Source organism: Halichondria panicea, chromosome 8 (assembly GCF_963675165.1).
Source record: "Halichondria panicea chromosome 8, odHalPani1.1, whole genome shotgun sequence".
NCBI lineage: Eukaryota > Metazoa > Porifera > Demospongiae > Suberitida > Halichondriidae > Halichondria > Halichondria panicea.
In genome coordinates, this window is record NC_087384.1 from 472,784 (window position 1) to 496,364 (window position 23,581).

General features: G+C 44.0%; 6 protein-coding genes across 7 annotated transcripts; 4 read left to right on the top strand and 2 right to left on the bottom strand.

The window, feature by feature from the left end:
• Nucleotide 1: 1 nt before the first annotated feature.
• On the bottom strand, nt 2-4,254 carry LOC135339346 (TBC1 domain family member 10A-like). Its single transcript, XM_064535416.1, has 11 exons — nt 3,793-4,254; nt 3,342-3,441; nt 3,107-3,214; nt 2,654-2,754; nt 2,537-2,603; nt 2,234-2,281; nt 1,775-1,840; nt 1,318-1,395; nt 965-1,062; nt 680-887; nt 2-372 (listed from the first exon to the last, which is right to left on the bottom strand). Exons 1-11 carry the CDS (start codon nt 3,996-3,998, stop codon nt 202-204), a joined length of 1,251 nt encoding a protein of 416 aa, XP_064391486.1. The 5' UTR covers nt 3,999-4,254; the 3' UTR covers nt 2-201.
• Nucleotides 4,255-4,301: 47 nt separating this feature from the next.
• LOC135339348 (nicotinate-nucleotide pyrophosphorylase [carboxylating]-like) lies at nt 4,302-5,331 on the top strand. The gene has a single exon (XM_064535418.1). The coding sequence runs from the start codon at nt 4,358-4,360 to the stop codon at nt 5,267-5,269; it is 912 nt and encodes a 303-aa protein (XP_064391488.1). The 5' UTR covers nt 4,302-4,357; the 3' UTR covers nt 5,270-5,331.
• Nucleotides 5,332-5,333: 2 nt separating this feature from the next.
• LOC135339349 (alpha-ketoglutarate-dependent dioxygenase alkB homolog 4-like) lies at nt 5,334-6,683 on the top strand. Its single transcript, XM_064535420.1, has 2 exons — nt 5,334-5,745; nt 6,028-6,683. Exons 1-2 carry the CDS (start codon nt 5,335-5,337, stop codon nt 6,571-6,573), a joined length of 957 nt encoding a protein of 318 aa, XP_064391490.1. The 5' UTR covers nt 5,334; the 3' UTR covers nt 6,574-6,683.
• A 12-nt stretch (nt 6,684-6,695) lies between these two features.
• Nucleotides 6,696-11,524, bottom strand: LOC135339343 (uncharacterized). 2 transcript variants are annotated; one of them, XM_064535412.1, is made up of 14 exons: nt 11,389-11,524; nt 11,187-11,292; nt 11,062-11,098; nt 10,130-10,313; nt 9,742-9,840; nt 9,399-9,521; nt 9,086-9,165; nt 8,611-8,845; nt 8,474-8,528; nt 8,050-8,090; nt 7,954-7,981; nt 7,511-7,674; nt 7,102-7,274; nt 6,696-6,910 (listed from the first exon to the last, which is right to left on the bottom strand). In XM_064535412.1, the coding sequence occupies exons 1-14, from the start codon at nt 11,437-11,439 to the stop codon at nt 6,847-6,849; spliced, it is 1,440 nt and encodes a 479-aa protein (XP_064391482.1). In that variant the 5' UTR covers nt 11,440-11,524; the 3' UTR covers nt 6,696-6,846. The 2 variants fall into 2 exon arrangements, with proteins under 2 accessions (XP_064391482.1, XP_064391483.1); XM_064535413.1 differs by having other exon boundaries at nt 11,187-11,266; nt 11,389-11,466.
• LOC135339342 (ARF GTPase-activating protein GIT1-like) lies at nt 11,507-19,143 on the top strand. The gene is made up of 12 exons (XM_064535410.1): nt 11,507-11,659; nt 11,798-11,931; nt 12,211-12,438; nt 12,882-12,968; nt 13,605-13,876; nt 14,315-14,427; nt 15,100-15,282; nt 15,643-16,079; nt 16,897-17,169; nt 17,637-17,943; nt 18,194-18,381; nt 18,735-19,143. The coding sequence occupies exons 1-12, from the start codon at nt 11,611-11,613 to the stop codon at nt 18,930-18,932; spliced, it is 2,469 nt and encodes an 822-aa protein (XP_064391480.1). The 5' UTR covers nt 11,507-11,610; the 3' UTR covers nt 18,933-19,143.
• Nucleotides 19,144-20,297: 1,154 nt separating this feature from the next.
• On the top strand, nt 20,298-21,903 carry LOC135339344 (gut-specific cysteine proteinase-like). Its single transcript, XM_064535414.1, has one exon. The coding sequence runs from the start codon at nt 20,349-20,351 to the stop codon at nt 21,669-21,671; it is 1,323 nt and encodes a 440-aa protein (XP_064391484.1). The 5' UTR covers nt 20,298-20,348; the 3' UTR covers nt 21,672-21,903.
• Nucleotides 21,904-23,581: the final 1,678 nt, after the last annotated feature.

Below are 23,581 nucleotides of genomic sequence, written 5' to 3' on the forward strand. Positions count from 1 at the left end.
ATTGAATGTAGATAATAATAATTTTTGTTCAATAAAGCACAAGTAAATTCCACATAGATATATATACACAGTACATGTATGTTAACAAGCACATGACACATACACACTGGGTCTCTGCTGAAACAGTCAGCCAAAAAATGAATAAAACTGTACAAAAGAGAATAAAATTTAAATAATAATACAGATTCAGAATATGTACAACTATGAGTCTGAAGGTGCGGTGTCCGATGCAAGAGACAGACTTCTTCTGTGGAGGCGAAGTCTTCGAGCACTCATCTCCATCTGTCTAACCCTCTCTTCTGTGAAGTGGATACTGGACTGCGAAAGGTGAAACTTGCGGAGATCCTCATTGTGGATAGCATACTTGAGGATCTGAAGGTGGTTTGACAATAATTGTCGAGATGTATGATCATAATGGTAAGCGATTATTCAGCTGGCTACAGCTGTGCCTTGTGTTGACAAAGTGACAACAGTATCATCGGATATACATGTAATCATTATAATTAGCTATACAATGTAGAGTGAACAAGTGGTGTATGTACATACAGTGTACAGAGCACTAGAAACACACTACTCAATCCACAAAAAGAGATACATGACATCTACCTCTAAAAGAATCTCCCAGACACACAAAGCGACCAATGGCTACACGTATATATAACTATACGTACGAGCTCACCTCGGGCACTAGTGCGTTCTCGTGTGTATACTCGATTGGCAGGTCACGCAGTTTACGAGTGAGCTCAAAGAATCCAACGATATCTTTCTGTAGCTTGGGGGAACCAAAGGTGAGCTGGATGACAGCCAGAGCCACTTTGAAGAGCATCTTAGCTCCCTCAAAGAAGAACATGTCCCACACCCTCAGTACAGAGTTAAACGGAAGAGATCTGCAGAAATTGGATCAAGTTTGATATGGTACGGATTACTATCAATGTAAATTCTAAGCCACTGTTGCTGTACTCACCTAGAGTAGAGACTCATGAACCATTCTGTACAGTAGAGCATTGGGTCCAACCCTTTACTAGTATCTGGGCTGGAGGACGGACTGGGCGGCTGTTTCGACTAGAGGGGGGGAGGAGGGGGAGATGAGGAACATACAAAAGGAGCTAGTGTATACAATGTTGTATGGTGGGGACAGTGAGATTTGTTAATTACAATCTTAGTGAGTGGGAGATCAAATTTGGCCAGCAGATAGTAGCCATAAACACTGCTATTATACTAGGACTAAAAAAGGTTGTGTTTTGGTATAAAGCTTCAAAAATGCAGCCAACATGTGGCCATGTGGCCAGTAATTGAATCAATCAAAAGACTGCTTACATCCATGAATTTCTTGGTTTCTGGAATGTACTTCTCCAGGAGGTAGGCCAGGATGCGGGCATCAATCTGGAATGCATGCTGTGTGTGCAGAAAGAGAAAGGATGCATCAATAATTATACGTAATAGTATTGACTAGTGTACTGAATTCCTCAGAAGTCAGTGGTTGAAGGTACATACAGTAATGTGTATTTGATAAGCAGCTTCACAGAAACAATGGTGTATATGTACACTGTGATAGATAAGCTGTAGCACAGAGGGCTGTGTGTGTGTGTGTGTGTGTGTGTGTGTGTGTGTGTGTGTGTGTGTGTGTGTGTGTGTGTGCACGTGTGTGTGTGTGTGTGCACGTGTGTGTGTGTGTGTGTGTGTGTGTGTGTGTGTGTGTGTGTGTGTGTGTGTGTGTGTGTGTGTGTGTGTGTGTGTGCATGTGTGTGTATTCGGCCCTTAGTAAGCAGCTCACCAGGCCAGGACTGTAGTAGCCAGGGAGGTACTGCTCACAGATCTGCACCAACACCCAGAATGATTCCTACATGGCAGGAAAACGTATACATGTTTGTTACGGCTCACTTGTCAACGTTTATATGTTATGACTAAAACCCCAGCACTAGCTATAACCACTGACACAAGTTACGCACACACAGGGGTAACATTCAACATGCCAGTGCACGATAATTATACACATAGTGTTAGTATGATCTCTAGAGAAGATTGCAAAAGTTTGCCCCTACTGGACAATAAATAAAAGCTCTTCAACATAATTATACATGACTTGTATAGAGGCCTATTTTGTTATTTTTAATCATTGGAGGAATTACGAAAGTGCATATTTGAAGGAATTACAGAGCTTGACACAACAAAGCTAGATAAGGCAATAGGTGCCACAGCTCTAGTCACAATAAACCCAGCTGCTGTACTGTACCTCTGGTGACATGTGCATTAGGAGTGTGGCTGCCACTGGAGCCATAGCCTGTGGGGAAAGGTGTGTGTGGGGGGGGGGGACTATGACGAGCAAATGTAAACAGTAAACCACGCTACATTAACTAAAGTGATACTGCTATCTATAATTTGTATACTGTTGAAACAGTATACTTACTGCTACAACATTCCTATGGTAGCTATGTACAAGTACACACGCTGTACATACTTTCTCTATTGGTTCCTAAGCACTCATAAACTTTTAAACATAAGACAAACCCACAAATCATATTGTTCACTCACGTACCTGACAGTAACCGGTTTTCTTATTATACATAGCATATGCTTTGAGAACTGTTCTGAGGTCAGCTTGCCTGCAGGGTAGGAATACAATGAAAGGTTAATTGTGTGGCTAGGGGCTCACCCTGAGGGATTGGAGAATAGAACATGAGAGGGGAAGGTTCGGTCAAGGTCTCGATCTATCACATTGGTCACCACATCGTTGTCAGGCTGACTTACTAGATCCTACGGATGGAGAGAGGGTGAAAGTTTAGAGGGTACCAGATACATACTGAAGTATGGCTACAATGTAATCGAAAGTTAACACTTTAGACATTACTAGGAACCACTCTTCTTTGATTATCAACATCTAGAATGGCAGGCCATATCCGTTGTCACTGGCAGACTGCTAACAATAGAAGGGACATAGCACCGCACATAACTGTATCTCTAATATGGCAGCACATCCAACAGCCAATAAAAAAACCGCTACTTATAATGCTACTCTACTCATAATTAATTAAAGGATAAATTACAAGCAGCCATTGTACGTAGTGGTACATGTACATAAATATACTATAGAAGTTCATTTCCTCACGTCAAAGAGGCCAGCATTTGCCAGTAGTAATTTCTTGGCTCCCGAGAGGTGTTGCCATGCCTGCCCACGCACAGACGGGGGAATCCCCTTACGACACCTCTCCTTAATCTACAGAATGAGCACAAAGTGAGTGGGGCCATCTACACTGCACAATAAACACAGGCTGTAATCCATACGCTGTGGGTACTAATCAGTAGAGCATACCTCTTCCAATATTAAAGTAATACTAACATACCTTTAGCTTCTTTTTCTCATATGACTCATCCCAGGTTTTAAACAACTTCAGCCATTTTCTCTCCCTCTCTCTAGCCTTCTTACCAGACAGCACCGGCTCACTGTACGTGTACGTGTGTGAATGCATGCACACTAGTTAGGTGTGGGCTGACAGGATAGACACTTTCCAATGTCTAAGACTGTGTGTAAAAGCATGCACACTAGTTAGGTGTGGGCTGACAGGTTAGACACTTTCCAATGTCTAAGACTGTGTGTGAAAGCATGCACACTAGTTAGGTGTGGGCTGACAGGTTAGACACTTTCCAATGTCTAAGACTACACAGGACGTGTACCTAGGCCTCCACAAGTATACAATTAAACAAACTATGAGCTACATCAATTGTCCCATAATAGTACACACACACAATACAACTTGTACCCTTCCTTCCTCTCCCCCACACACAGACACTCACTAGTGCTTGTCTTTTTCACTGATTGAGTACAGGAAACCGTAGTGGTCTTCTACTTTTTCTCTGGGCCTTCCATTATGCGGTACGGGTACATCAGTGTACGAGGATTGTTCAGTGGGCTCAGGAGTGCTCTGGTCTGGGTCAATGGATTTCTTGCTTTTAAGGATCACTGATTCTCTGAAGGCTCCACCAACAATAGAACTAGCCATTCTTGGACGTACTGCTTTTCAATATTTCCTTGTGGGGGAGGATCAAAAATTAGAAGTACATCACAGAGTACATGCAGTAGCAGTGCTTTCAAGCACGCTAAGAAGATAAATCAGTACACCAGACTTTGCAGCGGTATCCTGAGCGGACTAGAGGGCTCTAAGCTACGCTAACTACCTAGAAATTGTGTAATACTTCTTGTCTTGGTTTCTTATGTTGGGAGTGGTCACCTTCTGATCAAATTTGCAAGCAAGAATAGCTCCTCCTCCTCACGCCCACTTCTGCCTTCACTGTACCGGATATGATGTCACCGGAAGCAACATTTTTCTTAACTTCCAGTCTGGTAAACAAACTGACCCTGATGTCCATCATGTCCATGGCCTACTCTCACATCCTCCCTCCCCACACCAAGCAGACAGTCCTTCAGTGGCTGCAAGAGGACATTCCAAGCTTCGATTACGCAGGAGTTGTGGTTGGAGACAAACCGAAGGAGGCGGTACTGCTCTGCAAGTCACCAGGGATACTCTGTGGCGTACCGTTTGTAAATATCGTCTTTGAAGAGCTTGGTTGCACTGTCGAATGGTTATTTTCCGAAGGCGACTCTATAACTCCGATTACCACAATAGCACGCATCAGTGGTCCTTCAAACAAGCTGCTACAAGGAGAGCGAACGGCACTCAATATTCTTACGCGGGCTAGTGGAGTAGCCACACTTGCTCATGAGCTGAGCCTCGAGGCAAAACGAATCGGCTGGAAAGGAGAGGTGGCTGGCACTCGAAAGACTACACCTGGTTTCAGAATAGTCGAGAAATACGCCCTACTGGTAGGAGGCATATCCACGCATCGCTATGATCTCTCGCATATGATTATGCTCAAAGACAATCACATATGGGCAGTTGGGAGTGTTCGAAATGCGGTTGAGGCTGCTAGAAAGGCTGGTGGTTTCAGCATCAAGATCGAAGTGGAGTGTAGAAGCATTCAAGAGGCGAGTGAAGCGGCCGACAGTGGAGCTGAAATCGTTATGCTGGATAATTTTGAACCACCGGCTTTAGAGAAAGCCTCGAAGACATTGAAGACGTCTTACCCTCATTTGACAATTGAGGCTAGTGGAGGGATTACAAAAGACACTATGGCCCAGTACTGCATTCCTAGTGTGGACGTGGTCTCCCTAAGCAAGACTACGCAAGGTTACAGCACTGTGAACTTTTCTATAAAGTTGTGTGATGGTGAACATGATCCACATAACCCAAAAGTCACTTTAGATAATGTTTGAGCTGTTGTTTATTATGTTATGTGCAAGATTTTATTTATTCCATGCACAGTGATTTTATGACATCAATGCCAAATGGGTCAAAGTGTAGATACACTGAATTGCAAATGGCTGCTTGTGTGTGTAAGGGAATCAGAAGCTGTCTAATCTGTGAGGCTACCAGGCAACCCAGCCATGAAGCATCAGTGCCAACCTCCCTAGAGCTAAACATGTGCTACAAATGTGGTGCTGTGTTCAGGTACTCCCCAGCCCCACCCCCACAACCCCTCCAGGCATGCTCCCCTCCCTGTACTGCTGATGATGATGATATCAAAGTATTGCAGCCTGGGACGACTGATGAAGGCCTTAGAGATGCTGTGAGTGACTTTAGAGGAGTGGTGGTGGTTAAGGAGTTTGTGAGTGCAGAGGAGGAGTTGTGTATGGTGGCTGATATTGATCAACAGAGGTGGGCAGACTCTCAGTCAGGTCGAAGGAAACAGGTACATGTGTGCATGTATGTGTGTGTGTGTGTGTGTGTGTGTGTGTGTGTGTGTGTCTCTGTGTGTGTGCATGTATGTGTGTGTCTCTGTGTGTCACTGTGTGTGTGTCCTCTTTTGACTCGTGTACATATACATGTGTTTTTTGTGGCAATTTCATTAGCTGTATATAGACAATGATACGTAAACAAAGGAGGTATCTACTGTGCAGCCTACATGATTAGCTATTGCATAAATCATGGTCAATGTTATCACTGTACCATATGTCATACACCACCCTGTCAGGATTATGGGCCAAAAGTGAACTTCAAGAGAAAGAAGGTCAAGCTGGGATCCTTCAATGGACTGCCATCATTCAGCAAACTGTTGCTAGATAGAATGCTCTCCACCATACCTCAACTAGACAGCTTTAAGCCTGTGGAGCTATGTAACCTTGAGTACACCCCCCACCGTGGATCAGCCATCGACCCTCACAGTGATGACAATTGGCTGTGGGGGGAACGACTAGTGACTCTCAACCTCCTCGCCTCCACACTCCTCACATTCTCCACACCCTCACATCCCACCCACTCACACATCCCACCACCCTCTCAGTATGTGGAGCTCCATGTTCCCCTCCCCCGTCGTTCCCTTCTGATAGTGAGTGGTCCGGCTAGACACACGTGGCATCATTCCATTAAGAGAGAGAACATTGCCTCGAGGAGAATAGCTGTCACATTGAGGGAGCTAACACCAGAGTTCCTGTCAGGTGGGAGGAGCTATGATAGCGTTGGACACGGCCTGCTGGAGATTGCTCAGAGATTTGACGGTCAACCTATAAACTTTGCATAAGATTTTGATAATTATTTATGTACAGAGATTTCACGTGCATGACTTATTGTCTTTATTAAAATTTAAATTGTGTCTATTAATTAATTAATTATCATTATTAACCAATAAAATATTTATTAAGATTGCAACAATAAAATGATCTGAATTTTGTAGTTCAATATATTCACACACACACACACACACACTACAAGACACTCTTGAAGACATAGCACACAATGAGAAGAGAGTTAGGGGGGGTTGGGGGAGTTAGGGGGGTTGGTTGGGGGGGAGGGGTTAGCTGTCCGAGTAGAAATTGGAGGACACTGTCTCACTGGTCATGAGCATAGAGAGGAAAGGGCTGCACAGGAGAGAGGTGTGTGTTGGATTCATGAACCATTAGGGAAAGTATTCTACTAAACAGACCATGCAAAGTCTACTGAGTGTGATTGCAGTATTATACGTATATAGAAGAGGAATTTAAAGGGAGAACATACTGTTTGCCATTGCATTATGATTTAAAATAGCATGCCAGAGTGTGATGTTGCTTACCCGAGCTCTGACTTCTTCTCCTCCTTCTTTTTTCTCTCCCCCCTCGATGGTTTGCTGACAATAATATGGTGCTCCGCTGTCTTTATATCGTCCAATGGTATTGGGGGTGTGGCTATAGAGCCAAGGCTGGTCCAAGATGAGGAGGACTGGCTCTCCAGGATTTTGGGGGGAGGCTGTGGGAGAGGCAAGGTATTCGGTGAATGAAGTGTGCAAAAAGTCATGACATTACACAATGGCATCTGGTCAAAAACAGGCCCCCCCAAAAATATACTTTTGATTTTAACACATCATCTGAAAGGCCTCTCTCTTAGCTTTCAGAAAATCATAAAATTAACGTTATTGGACCAATGGAACTGAAGTTATAGTCGTTCAAAGATGCTCTATTTAACGCTGGGTATATGTAACTCACCCTTCTCTGCGGCTCTTTGGCTGCTGGCAGTAGTTTCTCTACCTCTGGTCCTTTGAGGTACTCAACGACAGCCCTGAGAGTGACGAGGGAGAAACTGAGTCTGTCTGCATCTGACAGAGACCAATGGAAGTGCTCCATGTAATACACACTGCTCAGCAGATGACCTATGGTGGTGGGGGGGGGGGGGGGGGGTTTACATTGTATACAAAATATTGGAAAGCCTGCTACGTAACTTTGTGTGCAGGTAATATAAAAGGGGGGGTTGTAAATAGGCAGCTAGGGTAAATGCATGTGTGCAGTGTACAGTAAATGCACAAGGTTTATACTGTAGTGTGTACAAAATATTGGAAAGATTGCCTACACGCGTATATTTTTAAATGAGCAAGATTTAATGTTGTAGCTACAGTATGTGCATATACTACCCAATAGTACAGCAGACTCACTGCATTCCATTTGCACTACGATGGTTGCCTGCATGAAAGAAAGAGTACAATTAAGTCATAACCAGAACATGTACACATAGTCAATATTCCTCTCACCAGTAGTGCAATGAGATCGTCCGAGGCAAGCGGTGGTGGCTCTGGGAGAGGGTAGGGGGGAGAGATGATAGGTACAGTACATGCAGTAGCCAACACTTGAGGCTTTGATAGTACGCTACATTAGTTGTCTACAGTAGTGAACTACCGTATAGCGTGACATTTTCGAGGGGCTTAATTTTCACTGTTTTCGTGGGTTAGCAATCCTCCACGAAAATTAGGTCCATGAAATGCTTAGTTAACAGAAGACGCTACATCATTTGACCAAATTTATTCAGCTTTTAGAGGCCATTCCACGAAATTTAAGTCCCTCGAAAATTTCGCGCTATACGGTATATTGTAATATACCACATTCCAAACACTGCATAATTATTGCAATTTTGTACTAATTGTACGCATGTATAGATATGAATAGTGACACACGTACCTCCTAGTCTCAAACTATTTCTGAAATTGTCCCTAACATCTTCCATGATATTCTCCTGTGGTGGAGAGAGAAAATTCAATATAATGTTGATACATGTACATGTACTTAATACGCAAGCTGGCTAGGGGGTTACTGACTAGAGCATCTTGAAACGTGTACAGCCCCTCCAATGGTGAGCTAATGGAGTCCATTTTATTCAGCTCTCCGAGAGTCTTGCGATAGTCACTCTGAAAGTCATTAGACAGCCCCAGAAATTGCGGTGTTAGTTTTCCTCTGAGCAGATGGCATCGTTTGTTGAATATTGCCTCTTGTTTCTTGTGTAGCCCACATACAGCTGGGTAAACCTTGGTGTGCACTGAGCAGAGCAGAACACTGTGGGGGGGGGGGGGGGGGAGGCAATCCAAGAATTCATTTACTTATATAGTGTGGAATTTTGAAGTACATTGCATACCAAGTGATGACTAGCACAATAAAGCCACGGCTTGACAACAAAGTTTATGATAGACTGACAAAAGCAGTTCAATTTCTGGAAATACAGTCAGTGACAGTATAAAGTGATACATGTGTGAGGAGGGTCTAGTGACATATGTGTATAATTAGAACCTGACGTACCCCTCAACTGCCAGCCAGACCACCTCCCGTATCCTCCGATCACTCATCCTCTCGTCATCACTGTTAGCAGCCAGGAAGCTCTGCACCCAAACACACACACACAGTATGAGTTATCAGTATTAACACACTGTACAGTACAGCACACACAAAAACATAGGTACTGTACAACCAATAGACACCACAGATAGTCAAACGTAGGACCGTAAGAACCAGTGGGACTGAGCATGTGCTAGGTTATAATTTTTTTGCCCTCCTTCCATCATAAAATATAATCATACAGTACTGAAACATAAAGTGCTCTGGTAGCTCTCACAGTGGCTGCCTGGTGAGCCATGGCCCTGAGTTTGGAGGCTGTGTCTTGCAGTAAGCTCTCTGTCTCAACTATCATGTAGTTCTTGAAGAAGGAGGAGATCTTGGCATCCAGCTCAGCTAGCGGCTACAAGAGAGAGAGGAGAAATGGCCAACACTAAAACAACAGTAGTCAAATACATCATCCGTAGATTGCACAGTACTGCACACAATATTGATAGATTTATGCAATTAAATACAGAGGCTAGAACTCTGAATATAGTAGTCCAGATTGCCCGAAAACACTATCGGTATAAAAATTATAAGTACTAATTGTGTTAATTGTTACAGTAAGATTGTGTAAGTACCTGCTTATGGTGGTAGAAGGACAAGAGGAATATTTTCTGTTCGTGGTAGGTACGCTTCACCTTCAGTGAGTCCTGGATCATAGTAGAGGTTGCAGAAGGCTGAGGATAGGAGGGAGGGGAGGAAGGGGAGGGGAGGGAGGGAGGAAGGGGAGGGGAGGGAGGGGAGGGGAGGGAGGAGGGGAGGGAGGGAGAGAGAGAGAGAGGGAGGAAGGAGGGAGGGGAGGGGAGGGGAGGGAGGGAGGGAGGGAGGGAGGGAGATGAGGATAGGAGGTACTACATTAATACATGGATGCGAATACTTATAAGTACATGTACTGTGTTGTTAACGGTGACCCTAAACAAAATGCATTGTACAAGACAAAAATTGTGTGTGTGTGATTTCCCCCACCTTGTATTCTGGGTCCAGTGGTCTGTCTAGAATGAATATCTTGAACTGTTGGAGTGCCCTGTTGTAAGCCAACTCCTCTGATAATACAGTGGCCTTAATCGTCCCACTAGCAGATAGAGATTGAATAGTGTTTCCTTGCATATGCCACGTCACCCTCTGACTTCCAACGTTCGAGTTGTAGCGACTGTGTGGGGAGGGGGTGTAGTTGAACATCTTTCAACAGATGTAACTTTAGTACTGTTGATCCAAGGTCAACAATTTTATGATTTTCTGAAAGCTTAGAAAAATATCTTTTAAAATGGTGTGTTTCAATCAAAATTTAGTCGGGGCCCTAATTTGTCATTTTTCGGGCTTGGACCATGGGCTATAATCCATGGTATCGCCGAATTGGCTAATACTTTTATCTCTCAAATATGAACATTGATGATACCATTTGAAAGGTCTCTTTCTAAGCTTTCAGAAAATCAGAAAATCATTGAAATAGAATACATGTACATGGAATTTAAGTTATGGCGGCTGAAAGAGTCCCCAAATATTGATTGAATGAAGGGGGAGGGGGTGTAGTTGAACATCTTTCAACAGCCGTAACTTTAGTATCATTGATCCAATTTCATGATTTTCTGAAAGCTTAGAAAGAGACCTTTCAAATGGTGTGTTTCAATCCAAAATTTAGTTGGGGCCCTAATTTTTCGGCCTTGGACCATGGGCTGTTTATTATCCATTTGGTGTGCCCAAATTGGCAAATATTTTTATCTCTCAATTAGGAACTTTGGTGACACCATTTGAAAGCTCTCTTTATAAATTTTCAGAAAATCACAAAAGCAGTGAAATTGGATCGACAGAACTTAAGTTATGGCGACTAATGTGGAGTCATTAAACAGGGGACAAGCTTTAAAGTCAAGTTATACATGCATGACAATAGTTAGACTCACTCTCTGTACATAAGTGATGGTTCCAGCAGATGCATATCTGTGTGCGTGGGTGTGTGTGTGGGTGTGGGTGGGTGTGTGCATGTGTGTGGGGCCAGGTTGGAACAATACTGTAGAATAGAGCTCACCTACAAACTGCTTGTTGATGGTGCATCCTGCAAGTGACAATGCTTTAGGGATGCACACTAGCCAACAGTTGTGTTGAGCTCTGTCATAGAGGGGTAAAAACTGATTCTAGAAGAGTGTGTGTGTTCAGGACAAGAAAAGTAGTTCAATTTATACCTATAACCTATATTTATCCGGTAGATGCAGTAATAAGTGCTAACTTACTTGTAGCGCTTGATAGAAGGGGTTAAACTCAAGGTCTTCACTTTCAGCCATTTTGCATTGTTTTTTATCTAACTGCGTAGATAAGCAAGTTTGTCCTTTACACTTTGATTTTTGACCCCAGTATTGACAAAATGACCTTTGGCCTTTGCGATCACTCTTTGGAATTCACCATAGAAGTACATAGCTGCTTTAATTGTTTGTGTGCCTTCTCTTAGACGAATCATGAACGGATCATACTCCACTGGTGTCTGTGCGGACTGCGGTACTCAAGGTATGCTGAAATCTGAGTAGATAGCTATGATCTAGCTCCAAGTTTATACTTGTTAATAGTAAACTTTTGCTATTTGTATATAAATATAAAGAGCCTTAGAGAGTGTGTGTGTATTAACTGTATGCAATGATCACTCAGATCCGAGCTGGGCCTCGATCAACCGTGGAGTGTTGCTATGCAATGATTGCTGCAGTGTCCATCGTAGTCTGGGTAGACACGTCTCCCACATCCGCTCCCTGCAAGCACCTAACTGGCCTCCGGTGCTCAAGGAGGTACGTTCACTGTGTGCTGGTGGGTGGGGCTTGCTAGCACTTCAGTGGAGGGGGGACTTTAGAGAAATAAGTGGTTCAATTATGAGGTTTGCAAACATAGCTATCAATTTAATACTTATCCTACTGTTCTGTCTCTCTGATGTATACACACCCATACACCGTTTATCATGTAATTACACCCACACACCACTCACACACCCCACACACCACTCACACACACCCCACACACACTCCACACACACCCCACTCACACACACTCCACACACACACATCACACAGACGGTGTTCACGATGGTCAAGAAAGGCTCCAACTCACTGTGGGAACACTTACTCAATGACTCCAGTCACCATCAGAAGATCAAGGTCAAGAAGCCGTCCTCAAAAGATCCTCGGGAGAAACAGAATGCCAACAGACATGACTTCATTGTGTGTAAGTATAAGAACCTTCAGTTTCTACCCAGGACCTCAATCAAAGATCATATCAATTCCCTGGAGGACCTCAGCAAGGTATGTGCTTGAGGGGGGGTGTGTGCGTGCTTGTGGGCGGAGGGGAGGGTGCTCTGAGCTTTAACTACAAAATACAGAGGACAAATTAGATTCCACTTGAGTGTGTTTAACAGGTAACTATGAGCTAGTTCCTGGTAACTATAGAGTGCAAATTACGTAATATTGCTGCTTTTGTTAGGCAATAAAAAGTGACGTCTAGATCATGTGCATGAGGTATCTATGTATTGTAGTGTCCCAAAGCCCGAGGGCATAGTGTGCTCATTTGTGCGTTCCTCGGCATACACACTTCACACCATCAGGTGACTGGTCCATTATGAAAGTTCATCAATACAATGCTTACTTTCTTGCATATGGTATCTAATGTACACACGATAATAGTTTGTTCCGTGTATAATCTGTTATGGTTTTAAAGATAGCTTTCATGTATCTGCGTCCACCTATAGCAACTCCACGCCAGTGTACGTACCAACAACTTGGAGACATGCCTCAGACTAATCTCAATAGGAGCTGACCCCAACTACAAACACCCGGTAGGTCATGGTTCAACAATCTAACGAGAAGGCTATTAGTACCTAATGGAGCGTAATAACAACATGTACTGTACACTGTGTACCATAGTAACCATGCTCATTTGAAGAAAGTTTAGCCAACAAAATCACATTGATTTCACAAAAGGTGTTTCACAAGTTATTGCTCATACAATCTGATATTCATTAATCGGCAATATTCAGTATTTCCCATTCCCGTGATGTGTACTTAGCTGATGGCTTGTGGTTCAGTTGTGCCTTGATGTTGGCACCAGTGCAGTGCTTGAAAGGAATTGTTGGGACTGCCCCACTGCTATGTTTGCGTGTGTACATTGTGTACATGATGAGATTATGGAATGTCTTGTTTTGGATCAGTACAGTAAATTAGGTGTCCATAACCACAGTTCATTGGCTTTGACCAGTCCTTGCCTAAATTGAGGCCCACATTGGAATGTCCTAATGGATATTTCAAGTAAAAGTTTCATTCCATATGTAGTTCTTTGTTCCATAAGGTATGTTTTGACTATACTGGTTCCAGTTTACATTTTTTGGGGGAAAAACAAGTCATCACTAAAAACATAGACTTGCTGCTGTTTCTAAACTCAGCATAATTATATCTTCCTCCCCTTTTCTTTATAGGAGCGAGGTAACACGCCCCTCCATGTGGCGTCCCAGGCTGGTCAGGCCATGCAGGTGGAACTGTTAGTTGTGTACGGAGCTAACCCCTCCCTCCTGGACAGACTAGGCCACACCCCCGAGGAGTGTGCACGGATTGCCGGGCATCACCAGCTGGCAGACCGTCTCATCGAGTGTCAATATGAGCTCACGGACAAGCTCTCCTTCTATCTGTGTGGTCGCACTCCAGTGCACAGCATAGGGGAGCATTTCCTGGTGCCTCAGGGGGCCGGCAAGTGAGTAGGCGTGTGTGCTAGGGGGGGGGGGCGGACAAGTGAGTGGGCATGTGTGTTAGTGGGACTATTGAGCAAACAGCATGCGTGGAAATTTGTGTTAGGCCATCATGTACTGGATGCAAAATATATGTGTAGAGGTTTGCATGTGTATCTTGTTTTGGTATTTTTCCCATTTTCTCATAAAAGCATCTTGTGCCAGAGGAGGTCCGACAGGCACGGTGCAGCTCAAGTAATTAGCCTCTGATTACTCTCAGCAAAAACATACGACGTGGGTGGTGCGTGTGCGGATAATTATTGTTCAATCAAAGGCTAATTGCCTAAGCTGCACCGCGCCTGTCGTATCTTCTCTGATCTTGTGCAATAGCATTACTGGCCCCACCCTTTAATGTCCTAATAACCACACCCACATATTGACCACCCTCCTCTCCTTGTGTCCAGTGGTCCCAGCAAGTCTGAGGCTAGGGGTCGTCTTCAAGAGCTGAGCAACCAGTTGTTTGAAGAGCTGGCAGCTGACATCTACGATGAGGTGGACCGAAGAGAGACAGACGCAAGTGAGTGGTGGGCGGGGCACTGTAATTACGTATACCACGCCCACACATCTCATATATCACTGTTAGCTAGTGTACAGTGTCCATAAATCATCTTTGAATGGCCATAACTTTAGTTCCGTTGGTCAAATAACGTTAATTTATGATTTTCTGAAAGCTTTCAATGAGCTTGTTAAGATGGTGTCTTAAAAATGTCTTAAAAATCAAAAGTCTATTTTTGGGACTGTTTTGAGAAAAAATACCATGGGCTATAGCCCACGGTCTTTTTCCGAAAATGAGAAATTATGGCCCGTTCCAAATTTGAGAATTGAGCATACCATCTGAAAGAGCTCCTTCTAAGCTTTCAGAAAATCAGAATATCATTGAAATTGGACCATCAGAACTGTTTTTGTTTAACTTTAATGGGCCCAAACTCTCCATAACACGTACTTTAACGTAGCTGTGTTGCAGACCACGTACCTCTTTATTTATCTAAGTGTGGCCATTATAGACAAGGTTCACTATGTACATACACAACCATATAACTACCCCCCTCCTCCCCCCTCCTCCCTCCTCCCTCCCCCCCTCCTCCTCCCTCCCTCCCCCCCCTCCTCCCCCCCTCCTCCCCCCCTCCTCCCCCCTCCTCCCCCTCCTCCTCCCCCTCCTCCTCCTCCTCCCCCCTCCTCCCCCCTTTAGTGTGGTTGACCACTCAGCAGCTGCAAAGCTCCATTGCCTTCCTCCCTGTCAACCCCACCCTCTCTCCGCTGAGGAACCAGTCCAGACAGAAGCTAGCTCTACTCAACTCCTCTGAGTTTACTCAATTACTCGTGGACATTCTCCTCGATGCTAAGAGACGGCAACAGCTCAGTATGGAGACAGGTGAGAGCTTTCTGTGTGGACTGTAGCAATCTAATACCGTATAGCGGGTAATTTTCGTTAGTGAAAAGTTTCGTATGAACTACCATTTAAATATTTCGTATTTGTACAGCTCAGGATAGTGACGTTGAACCTATTGCGGTAGAGCCTCCAACTCTTGTCAAAAATCCCAACTAAAAGTTGTATAATTGCTAGTGCCAGTTGCTACCAGCAGTTTGCCAGTAGGCAGCTTTTTATGAACACATTTAGTAGTATGTAGCTCAGTGTAGGTATCAGCATGGAAACTGCATGTGTGTACTATGTACTGTATGTTATAAAAGCCACAAATCACATGTTTAAATGACTGCCTTCACTCCCTCCTAGGACAAACCTCCTCCGGCACGGTGGTCCCCTCCACAGGAGAGGACAAGACGGCCGCCTTTGATCCCCACGACTACGACGAGGTACCAAACGACGAAGCAAAATCCCCAACTTCACCCCCTAACTTGAAACCAGAGATATTACGAAAACTCCAAAAACACCAAAAACTCCCTAAGCCTCCGTCCCCCTATAGCAAGAGGACGAAGCCCAACCAGCCTACTCCTTATAAAATGTCGTCCCCCTCTCTCGTACCGAAGCCATCCTTGCGCGGTGATGTGTACTCAACCGTAGAGGAGGCAGCAAACAACGATGACAATGGCGGCGATTATGCCGAGCTCAACGATATTCCTGAGAGGGTGGTAGCAGCAGAGAAAGAAATAGATGCTCCAGTGAGCAGGTCAAAGTTCAATCTGGTCATAGAGAGGCTCAAGAAAATAACAGTAAGTTATAATACGTCACTGTAGTGTGTGTGTGTGTGTGTGTGTGTGTGTGTGTGTGTGCGTGTGTGTAGTGTGTGTGTGTGTGTGTGTGTGTATGTGTGTGTGTGTGTGTGTGTGTATGTGTGTGTGTGTGTGTGTGTGTGTGTGTGTGTGTGTGTGTGTGTGTGTGTGCGTGTGTGTAGTGTGTGTGTGTGTGTGTGTGTGTGTGTGTGCGTGTGCGTGTGTGTGTGCGTGTGTGTAGTGTGTGTGTGTGTGTGTGTGTGTGTGTGTGTGTGTGTGTGTGTGTGTGTGTGTGTGTGTGTGTGCGTGTGCGTGTGTGTGTGCGTGTGTGTAGTGTGTGTGTGTGTGTGTGTGTGTGTGTGTGTGTGTGTGTGTGTGTGTGTGCGTGTGTGTAGTGTGTGTGTGTGTGTGTGTGTGTGTGTGTGCGTGTGTGTAGTGTGTGTGTGTGTGTGTGTGTGTGTGTGTGTGTGTGCGTGTGCGTGTGCGTGTGCGTGTGTGTAGTGTGTGTGTGTGTGTGTGTGTGTGTGTGTGTGTGCGTGTGTGTAGTGTGTGTGTGTGTGTGTGTGTGTGTGTGTGTGTGTGTGTGCGTGTGCGTGTGCGTGTGCGTGTGTGTAGTGTGTGTGTGTGTGTGTGTGTGTGTGTGTGTGTGTGTGTGTGTGTGTGTGTGTGTGTGTGTGTGTCATGTGATCATTATAGTAGGTATCTGTTCACTTCGTACAACAGACTTCAAATAAATAATTACTTGGCAATGTACTGTAGACATACTAGCTGTGCTCTTCCCTGTGATTAAGCCAATATGCTCTTTTCTGATTAACAGGTTGAGAAAGAGGAGTTGGAGATAGCAAAGGTAGAGTTAGAAGAGAGAGTGTCAACGTTGCAGGTCCAACTGAACAAGATGATTGAGGAGAATGGACGCCTGAGGGCGAGCACGTCCCGTACACCCCCACCCTCCTCACCCACCACACTCACGCCCACCACACTCACACCCATCGTGGAGCCGTCAGTGGAAGCAGAGGAGGAGGCGGAGGAGGATGAGGGGGAGGCAGGGGAATCCCCCTCACACCTCTACGCCCAGGTGGACTACAGCAAGGTGTGTGTGGATGGTTCATGTAGACACGTACATGTATGTGTCTGCCTGCCAAGTAGAGCAACTTAAACTTGGCCCAAGTTCAATACATCAATCACACAAATTACACATCAGTTGCCAAATAATGTGCATTAAGTACATGTAGCTGTTTGGTAGTGCTGCAATAATAATGGTGTGCTTAGATCAGCGACTGCTTCAGGGTCAAATGTTCTATTTAGCATGGGCTATAATTATAAGTGGGGGATTTTTCAGAATCAGACCTCTTTTCGGAGCTAATTTTGGCAGTCCATAACTTTTGTTGGGAACATCAAATTTCAAAGCTACTTAGTAGCTGTTTGGTGCTAGAATGATATGGTGTAATTGTAACTTACAATGTATAAGAAATCAGACAGGTACGGTATAACTTGAGTTACGTAACTCGTTGACCACCCCCCTCCACACACACACACACACACACACACACTGTGCAGAAGACGTCTCGTGTGTTTAGCTCACTCCGTCTTTCCAGTCATGAACCGTTGGCCCAGCCCCCGGAGAGTCAGACCACACCTACTGAAAAGCAGGTAACACCCATTGAGAGGCAGACCACACCCACTGAAAAGCAAGTAACACCCATTGAAAGGCAGACCACACCCACAGAGAGGCAAGCCACACCTTTTGATGACCTCTACGCTGTACCTGACAAAAAGAGCAAGTCCTCATCCAGTGAGAGTACGCCCATTGTGACTCCACCCCCTCCCAGACAGGACACACCCCTCAGTGACTCGGCTTTTGAAGGTGGGAATTGTAGCTTACACATACCCAGCCTACAACCATACATAAATTAAAGCCATAGCAGGCAGTATGTATGGCACCACTTTTATAACTTTTTACGCTTTTCATGTTTTTTTATGTTATAATCCTCGTTTCACTGCAACTGCATGTATACAGTACATTTGTTAACTAGGATTGGCATCACTTTTTTAGCATTTTGCACGTATTTTGTATAATTATATTCATGATGCCCCTTACCCCCTCCCCCCCACAGAGCCGCAAGAGGCTACCCCCGTGCTCACCAACCCCCCCGTGGAGATGGTCCACTCTCACATCAAGACTCTGACTCAGGTGATCCAGGACCTCCTCAAGGCAGCACAGAGTCACAAGCAGTCTCATTTCTCCCCGTGCTCCATCAAGATAGCACGTGCTGTTGATGCTCTCACAAAGATATTCCCACCAGTGAGTGCTGCATGACCTCTTCTCTCTCTCTCTCTCTCTCTCTCTCTCTCTCTCTCTCTCTCTCTCTCTTTCTCTTCCCATCATAGTTTTTGTATTAACGTGCGTGTACAATCAAATATCTTAAAATTATAATACCTTGAGATTTTCCCAAAAGTATGCTGTGTACACATGTGCGGTACTTGCTGGACTTGTGTGCATGTGTATAGTCTGAAGTATATAGACTAAATTTATACCCAGCAGTCTTTATCAGTACTAGTACTTTCTTGTAGTTCCTAGCCCCACAAAGTTAATTATCTTGTTGGTGTATAGTTCTAAGGCTACCCCACCCACCCCACCCCACCCCACACACACAGAAGCCCTCCTCCCAGGCCGTACAAGTGTCCCTTCAAGAGGTCAGAAACGCCTCTCAACGCTTACAGACGGAATGTCAGGACGGCAGCCAATCAGATCTCGCGTATCGAATCCGTCAGATCATCAGCTCAGCGTATGACGTTGCTAAGGCTGCTCGTCACCTAGTGATGTGCGTGGAGCAAGACAAGGAGGCGGTGTAGGGGGTGTGGCCTAAATTATGAGGCTGGTGTGTAGAGAACTGTGTGCTGGACACTTCATTTTAAATACTGAATAGCTGAAATAGTAATATTGTAGAAATCATGTTTGTTTTTATTCTGAAGTACATGTATGTGTTTTTTTAGTACCCGTGTATACACTGATATATTGTTCTTAACCCATATGAATTCAATGGAGGATTTTGATAATAATGAACAGTTTGTAGCATACATAAATTATATAATACTGATTCCACAAATAACACGCGACACACTGGTGTTATTAATTGAAATATAATCTCTATGGCCTCGCTAAAGTTCATCACAACAAAGAAGCTGTACAGTGATTACTAACTCTATATCAAGCTAGGGCGTATAACTCCAGCCTTCAGTGGTCGGTACGCCCTTGTCTATATGCAATATTAGCATGTCTGGTAAAGAATGGCAACTGATACAATGGCCTCAGGATATATATACCCACACACGGTGGACGGTAGTTTACCACCGACACTGCAAAAATAAAAAGATTGAAATATAATATAGCCACTACTCTGAAACTTCTGGGTAGATTCTTGTAATAGTTATGCAGTGCATGTACTCACCTTCCGGTGTCTACAGCTGAGTGATCAGGTGATGTGTCCTCAGGGTCTACACTACTACCACCACCAGCACGTCCATGTCGCTGCTTAGTTGCCAAGGATACGGGACCAGTGGGCATGTACACAGGTACGGGATCTTCCCTCCTCTCCTCAGTGCGTAGTGACACGTCAGGGACAGGCTCACTGTGACTACCAAAGGTCACCTTGGCAGACATCAGACGAAAGAATGGAAGACTAAGAAGTATGTAGTGTGGGAATATGCATGAGGAGGTACAATGCAATCTAGTACTCACAATGCATGCATGAACATGTACAATAATGATGTGTTGTTTATACCGAATCTGACAGGGAAGCCTGAGGGTATTTGGTTGATGAAGTCCTGGCAAAGTAGGGTGTGTTCATAGCCTGGGGTGTGGGAGGGGGTAAACAATGATTAAGAGATGGTTAGATCTCACTTTTCATTGGCTTACTAGAGCTCATAGCAACATCACGTATCCTCAAGCATAATTACAATTCCCTGCTTAACACACTCAAATGGAATAATATTATATTAATAATGAAAGTCATAATACAAGCATATGCACGGAGGTGTGGTGGTCAGTAGAATAAACACATGTCACATCAATGAATCAATTAGGGTCAAGATAATAAATAGAATATATAGCAGAAACTATAGAAGCACGACCGTGAGTACTACCACATAAGAATACACATTTCACAACCACGCGACGTTAACCAAATTCATGGATCGAAGTAGTATATAAATACTGTAGAATGATTGATACCATTCATCCATATACTCCAGCTGCAGCTCAACGCAAGAATGAACAAAGTGATGAAAATTGTTGTCCTGGCTCTAACTGCTTTGGTTGTTGCTACGGCAGCAACCAAGTCCATCACTGGACGCTCCAGTCGCTGGGACGAGATGATCCTAGACCATAGGACCCAACACAAGAAACAAGCTGGGCAACAATGGCAGACCATTGATGAACCTTGTGATCTTGGTGATGTGACGCAGTTTGACGAGCTTAAAAGACGTAATTCTGACCTTCTAGCTCCAGTGGGAGATCAGGGAAGCTGTGGCAGCAGTTGGGCATTTGCAGCAGCTCATGCAGTGTCTGATTCAAGGAACATAGAAGCTGGTGAACAATTGGACCTGCTCTCCGCTCAATACACCACTCGTTGTGCAACAGACAATAGTGGATACGGTTGCTCCGGAGATAAAGCTTCGAGCGCTCTAAAACACTATCGTGACACCGGGGTGGCTACAGATGTTTGTTTGCCGTATGATCCATTAAGCTCTACACCATCGATAGGAATAAACCAAGCAGAATATCCCCTAACCTGTTTTTCAACTTGTGCAGATGGATTAACTTTTAGTCCAAGCTCAATAAAAATTCCCGAATACGAAGTCCTATCTACTTACACTGATGAAACCATAATAAATGCTCTTAACCAAGAGCAGGTTGTGATAGCTTCGATTTGGGTGAACGAGGATTTCAAACAATACGGGTGCGGTGTCTTGACAACTACAGCACCAGCTTCGATTGCAAAGTTTATTCATATTCATGATGTTACAATTGTGGACTACGGGAGCACCGATACTGGAGTCGATTTTTGGGTGATTAAGAATAGCTATGGAAGCGACTATGGAGAGAGTGGGTACTTCAGAGTTAGGAGAGGAAAAGAAGACCTCGGACTTGGACTCTATCCCATAGCCATTCCAATACTTTCCCCAGATTCGTCGGTACCATCGCCGAATCCCACTGCAGAGACACAAGAAGCAAATGCATTAGTGGATGTTACCGACCCATATAGTGATGTCACAACAATGAGTGCAGTCGACTTCGCACTACAAGGTCTTGTTGAGGATGAGCAAGTCAAGTGCCCCAATGGAGAAGCAGCTACTGGTCTAAGCTTGCTCTCTTTTGACAGTGCAGGTGTCCAAGTGGTGGCTGGTACAATGGTGGAGTTGATTGTACGCACGAGTGTCGAAGAATGTGAAGCGACTGTAACACAGCATCTAAGTTTGAGAGTGTTTATCGATCTTGACGGAATGTTCACCCTCACTGACTACGTTCTAGGCACCGCTATTACAGAGCCTTTGGAAAACGAGCTTCATGATGAAGATCAGCCTCAAGATTAACAATTAAAAGCAAGAACTAATGTATAAGAAACTTTAAGCCAAAGCTGAAGTAGCTATATAGCTGTAGTTTTATAGAGAACCAAAAAAAAACAATGTTTCCCCACGTAGGATATAGACTAGTATGCATATTTTTATAGTTGTGGCCCTCAGGCTTTTAGCTTTGATGTGACCTCTATAATGTGTACATGCATGTATATGCATAATCATTATATATCATTCCATTATAAGCATGCAAGGTCAAAGAGTATCACTATTCTTATATAGTGTTCTCAGCTAGTACATATACAATTACTGTGGCTATCTTATAGCTTATAGGATGTACTAAATATGGTGTATATATTGCCCTGCATGGGAGCACAACTCAAGGTAGCCATGGTGCAGCTATCATACATGATGCAGTCTGCATCGGAGGTCATGCATATATATACTGGTGCTGCAACACCCAGGTACACTGTACAATCGTAAGTAAACCCCTTACCATGAGGTCTATGTGATGGGCATGACTTGATTTCAGACATCCAGTGGAAAATCCTCAGCCAAACAAACAGTTGCTTTCAGTTTCTATATGTTCTATAGTGGTCACTTCAGGAGCTCTGCCAATACCTGTACGAGGAGACCCGGGTGGTATATAATCTGATATGATGTACAATGCATTTGCTAAACTCTAGCTCGGCAGTTGTATAGACCTTTAGCACAAATATTATAGTACTGATATTAAAGCAATGGAATCCTATTAGCAAGGGCAATAAAACTAAGCTATATATAATATAGCTTAGAAAAAATGCCATTCTCAAAACCTTGCATACGTTCACATGAATCACAATATACTATGCAAGGTTTTGAGAATGGCATTTTTTAGTGGTGCATGGTCAGACATGCACTGGGACTAGCTAGCTAGGATCACATGCAGCGTCAGCAAAGAAAAAGCAAAGAAAAAGGTGGGGGACTCACATGCAAGCTTCAAGGGGCAGAGGATGATTATTGCGCATGTGTAATGAAGTGCCTCGAATTAAAGGTGCGTGTAACCTATTTCTAAAGAGGTTCAACCACTATTATTCAATGGATAATTAACAATTTGCATAGTACAATTTATACACTGATTTCACACATAGCATAATACAACACGATAAAACTAGTTATATTCCTCGCTAATTTAAAGTTTAAAAATTCGGTTATTTCTCCTCCAGAGATAACTTGTGCAATTCGAATCCTCTTCTTCGTGTCGTTGTTTCCTGGTGTCCTCCTCTTCCAAATGCCGACTCAGCGCTAGGGTAAACTTCAACTCTTCATCGTTAACATTTGGACCACGCCTACTGACCACACCCCTAGGGTCAGACCTACGATAGAGAGTGGAAATACATGAAGATTATGTGAACATCAGTAGAATGCATGCAAAACCCTAAAATGCCTCAATGAAATGAGATAAAGAGATTAGATAACACTTAATCTCATGAGCGACACTCTAGATTGCTTAAGGATACAAATGATGTAATGTGTTAGCCAATGCAACGCTAAGATCATGTGCATGATGAAGACACATTATTATAGATACCTCATGCGGATCATTGCCCATGATAAAACATTACGTGTTTTGTGGGGGGTATGCATGAGGAGATACAATGAACATGTACACATGATATGTTGGTTATACCAAATCTGACAGGGAAGCCTGAGGGCATTTGAAGGTTCGGATGAAATTCTTCACCTCAGCAAAGTGGTGAGTGTTCATAGCCTGGAGTGTGTGGGAGATGGTCATAGTTTATACAAAAGGTCTCATAGGAAAACAATTTATGTGGGAGCCGACGGTGAGTAACCAGATAGGAGTATACTTACATACATTTTATACTGAAGGTCAAATTTTAATGGTCACAAAAATGTATGAACCAGGGTCATGATCGAAGTGGCATATA